The sequence below is a fragment of the Oratosquilla oratoria genome, chromosome 5 (assembly GCF_046742065.1).
Source record: "Oratosquilla oratoria isolate Oo_2021 chromosome 5, ASM4674206v1, whole genome shotgun sequence".
NCBI classification, from domain to species: Eukaryota; Metazoa; Arthropoda; class Malacostraca; order Stomatopoda; family Squillidae; genus Oratosquilla; species Oratosquilla oratoria.
This window is the reverse complement of record NC_134781.1, coordinates 23,258,774-23,263,773: the sequence shown is the minus strand read 5'-3', so window position 1 is coordinate 23,263,773 and position 5,000 is coordinate 23,258,774. Positions and strand designations below refer to the sequence as shown.

At 47.9% G+C, this 5,000-nt stretch overlaps 1 protein-coding gene across 7 annotated transcripts in view; it reads right to left on the bottom strand.

The window, feature by feature from the left end:
* LOC143025406 (uncharacterized) overlaps nt 1-5,000 on the bottom strand; it is a 100,868-nt gene that overhangs the window by 5,960 nt on the left and 89,908 nt on the right. For 5 of the 7 annotated variants that reach the window (XM_076185032.1, XM_076185036.1, XM_076185037.1 and 2 more), the window contains one exon: nt 3,535-3,711. The exons of 1 other annotated variant lie outside the window; for it this stretch is intronic. In XM_076185032.1, the coding sequence (XP_076041147.1) occupies nt 3,535-3,711 (177 nt within the window). Of the gene's footprint in view, nt 1-678; nt 755-3,534; nt 3,712-5,000 lie in introns of all 7 variants that reach the window. One more of the 7 variants, XR_012966389.1, reaches the window with a different exon arrangement.

The following is a 5,000-nucleotide window of genomic DNA, read 5'->3' as shown; positions in this document are numbered from 1 at the left end:
GCTTATTTAAACGACAGACCATCAAGTAACAAATCTCGTTTCGGAGATAATTTGCAGCTGTGCGATATGCAAGATGGCAGAAACCAACCTCTCTCTCCAGATGCGGGCTTGTGCTTTGTCGCTCTCATGCGCATCTGCTGATTCAGTCTCTACTAAGCGAACATTTATTGGTTTAAATTCTTATCCGTTAACTGCCGATTTGGCTTTAGAGCTTAGGTTTGGTTAGACAGTTTTATTAGATGTTTTTTATTATTATTAAAGTCAAGGCCAAGAAGCTGAAACAGGTGTTTTTTAAAGGTCAAGTGACTGGATGAGGTTAAGTGGAATGTTTGGTGCTGGATGTGTTTCTCGTGTGAGCTACGGTGGCAAGAGCAGGTTTTTTTTTGGGGGGTGGGTGAGATTTTATTTAGGATTTTCATGCATGCGGAGCTTTTGGGGGAGGGATGAGGGTTGTGTGGGGGTCGAGGGGTTCAGCTGTGAGGTTGCAGGGATTGGGGGGGGGGGAAGTGTGTGTGTGGGGGGGGTTGGGGTTAGAGGCAAGGCGAGTTTTGCGATGCGATGCTATGCGATGCGAAGAATAAACTACTACTCAGCCAGAAAGACACACACACCGTTGCGGCTACAAAGAAAGGAGCAACGGCTGTGCGCTACAACCCTACTGCATCTACGGCATCTTACCAGTGTCAGTCATCCTCCGGATACTCGTACGGACGCCGGGTACTGTCTCTGTATTTTACTGGCTCTGCGCAATAGCCTGTAGAGGTGGGGGGGGACTGAACTATGTCTTTGGCTGGCTACCTCTACAATGTCTCTTTTGGTAAAAACACAAATGCCCAGAATCCACTCTATCTGTCAAAATCCCTCCCCAGATGACGCCAGGTGATTTTATTCAAGACAAAACCCCCCCTAAGACAGGGCCAAGATGGGTCGTTAGAATGTGCGTCTTATTCTATTTCTTCCGTTGCTGGAAGAATTTTTTCTTTTCTGGAGTCATCTGGGTTTGGACTTGTAAAGTGGGCAACCCGCATTCGTGTGTGTTAGTAAGAAGTACTCTATGGCTATGATTAGGGTCTTAACATTGCCATGCGATCCCCCTGCCGCAAAACTCTTCCTCCAAGATGCGGTGTCTCCGCCGCCTTCGGAAGAAGACGTCTAGCTAATCCCGGACCTAAGGCCGAGGGGATCCTCCCTCGGTGGGTCCTCACTCTCCCTCTCTTTCTCTCTCTCTCTATCTCTCTCTCTCTCTCCCTTTCTCTTTCTTCACTAACAAACAGACAAGACAGACACTTGAAGAAGATTCTCCCCCATTCGGGGATGAGGTGGAGGCGTCTTTTACATTCTTACCCCCAAAAGAAGAGACAGCTCTTGAACCCTGGAGGCTTCACAAAGAAAACCTTAACCCACTTAAGCCCAGTGGCCCCTTGAAGGCTTTTGTTCTGACTTGCGCCAGACAATTCTCTTCATCTCAAGAAGATGAATGGTTTAAAAAAAAGTCTCGGCTTAGTGTTCCCTCTAAGGACATTGTTCTAGCTGGTGCCAGACGAATTTATTCAGCTTAGAGAGACACGTCCGGTGGTGAGAAAGGGTCAAGACCACTTGAGAAAGGTGTCGCGAGAACGGACTTCGTCGTCTTTGTGTTGGGCCGAACTGGGAACTTTGGTTAACACAAATGTCTGCGTCAAGGACTACGTCATAAGTTGGAGGAAGCTTCAGGATTCTTGGGGTAACACAATAGTCTACGTCAACACTCTTAAACTACTTCTGTTGCCTTAGACTGGAGACTAAAGCCTATGATACTAACCCCTTCTGAGGTGCCTTGGTAAACAGAAAAATCTACGTCAACGTTCTTAAACTACTTTTGTTGCCTTAAACTGGAGACTAAATCCTATGATACTAACCCCTTCTGAGGTGCCTTGGTAAACAGAAAAATCTACGTCAACGTTCTTAAACTACTTTTGTTGCCTTAAAATGGAGACTAAGCCTATGATACTAAACCCTTTAGAGGAACCTTGGTAAAAGGAAAATCTACGTCGAAATTCTTAAACTATTTCTGTTGACTTAAACTGGAAACTATACATATACTAACCCATTCATAGGAACCTTAGTGAACACAGACACTATATCAAAATTCTTAACCTGGAGACTAAGCCTCTAAATCTACTGCTTTCATAGGAATCTTGGTGAAAAATGCGTCTACGTCAAGTACTTGAAGCACTGCTACCTTACACTTGTGACTCTACTTAGGACACTTCCCTCTTACTCCTTTTGTGGATACTAAGTTATTACTCCAGAATATACAAGCCCTTGGCAACGTCAGCAGGGCCTTGAACCAGGACTGGCGTTGGGTCTCGAGGTAAAGTGAGGAGTGGAGAGGCATCGAGGTGGACCTTGTCTTTCAGGAATGATGAGTTCGAGGACAATTTGTAGTTAATTCGAAGGGCATCTGTGCATTCGTTTCTTTGAGTGAAGTTAATGCCTTGGAATGTGTGATTATGGGTGTTTTCTGAGGTATACATACACATTCTCATACACACACACGAACACGCACATATATACATACGAACGCATACACAAACACCCACCCATCTACCCAACCACCCACACACATACAGTACAATCACGAAAAGACACGTATTGATGTACACTCCTTGAAATACTTATATATATATATATATATATATATATATATATATATATATATATATATATATATATATATATATATATATATATCAACCACAATACACTTTAATTCTAAGCCATCAACATCGAGACTCTTGATGGCGCAATCGGTTAAGTCACTAACACTTGTCACGTGATAGCGCAGGTTCGAGTCCTTGGCTGTACCACATTTCAATTTCTACATATTGGCTTCTTCGAGTCTCACGATGTTGATGGCTTAGAATTAAAGTGTATTGTGGTTGATAAAAATGTATATCTGTTCACTGGGACCCATTCAGTGTGTGCGTGTGTGTCAGCTGCTTCTGGTGTAACGATGCCCTTCGAGGATCTTCCTTCGAGTCCACACACAAGAACACATCTTCCGCCCTTAACGAACCTGAAGAACTTGCCCAAGAAGATTCTTGGTGTCAACTGGAGAAGTGATTTCCTCATTTCGACCACAGCGTTCGGCGTCAAGCGCCACACATCTGATTTTGAAGAGCCACTTACTACTGCATATATCGCAAAGGCCCCCAACACCAAGACCGGAGCTGACGGCAAAAGCTACAGGCCCTTTGCACTACCCACATTTCCCTACACCTCCTCCGTCACGACAGTAGAGCTACAGTGCCTACTTAACAGAGCCTAAAACCTACACAAACGACTTCGACAAGACCTACGTCAGGCTACGCGACTTCGACGCTACCTCCTACAGACTACTATCTGGCCGCGCCTATTTCCCATCCCGCTACTATCTACCTCCACTCCTCTCCCCAACGCCCTATCACGGCACCCCCTCCCCGCCCCTTCCCCCGCCCCTGCCCCTACCCCCCCCTATGCTACACCCCCTCCCCCCTCCATGCCCCTACTCACCTCGAGAGCACTAGAAGGTAGGCTGGCTTTTCTGTCCACTCGTCCCCTGCGGTATTCCGCCGGGTCTTCGTCGCTGTGATGGCCCAGGGGTACTACTACGTGTAATCGTCGGCTCCTTGTGTCCATCGGGTACCCTTGGGTAACAGGGTAACCATAGTAACCTCCCCCATACGGTACCTGCGGACCGAGTTACGGATGGGCTCAATACACACCGGGGGGCGAATATCCTTGGTACCAGGCAGGAAGGGGGCTTTCTGTACCAGTGAACTACAGAATGGTACCGGTGAGTTTTAGGGGGGGGGCGGGGGTGGAACTGCGGTACAGGTTGACTAGGAGGGCACCGGGGGGGGGGGTTAATGACACACTCTATGTACCTGTGTGAACTACAGTACCAATGAAACTACAATATACCGGTGTGACTAACAATACCGGACGGACTACAATACCGGTAAACTAACAGTACCGGACAGCTACACACTTCTGGACAACTACACAGTACCAGTAAGTCTACAGTACCGGAGGGGTCTACAGTACATTACCGGGGTGTTAGATTTTAACCCGAGAGCCCTGAAAACACTGGCAGTGGCATCTGGCGCCACGCAGGTGCCAAGCCCCCCCTCCCCCCCTCCGCTGGCACCTGTGCCAGGCTTGGTCACCCTCTCGCAACCGGTAACCGGTTGTCGTCACCTAAGTGGACCAAACCAGATTGCTCTTCCCGGTACCTAACAGACGCGGGAGAAGACGACGGCCGACAGGTTCTTGCAAGGGGAGGAACATCGCCGAATATCCTCCAGAAGGCGTCCCCGAAGTCAGTACCCTCCTGGAGGAGGCGCTCCCGAAGTCAGAGGAGACTTCCACCGTGAGGAGGTGTCGTGGTCGTCGACTCGCGAGAGAGGGCGCTGAGAAGGAGCGTGACCGAGAGAACCAGCGAGAGGTGTGTCCTATACGGCGAAGGAAACGAGGACCAGGGGGGAGGAGGGAGAAGGGGGTTCCTTAAAAAAAAAAAAAAAAAAAAAAAAAAAAGTGGGGGGCTGGGGGGGATCAGAAAGGAGTCAACCCTCGCTCCACGCGACACAACAAGTAAACAATCACCATGCTCACTCATCCATCGAAAAAACAGGCACGAAATTTAACCTGACAAACCATGTACAAGGGGGGGGGGGGTTTCCAGGTGGGGGGAGGGGGGGAGCCAGCAGAGGGAGTGAAGGCAAGCAATGACAAAGATGGAAGTGGGTAATAACAGTAGTAGTAGTAGTAGTAGTAGTAGTAGTAGTAGTAGTGGTGGTGATGGTCATCAATAGTAGTAATAGTTGTAGTAGTAGTATGTTAAGTAGTTTACAATTGTTGGGGGGTGGGAGAAGGGGGGGAGGGGGAGGTTCACATCTTAACAAGGCTCGAGCCGTGGAACAAGGGTGACAGGTGAACCTTCTATTTCAATTTTTCTTAATCCATTTTCAGAATTCCCT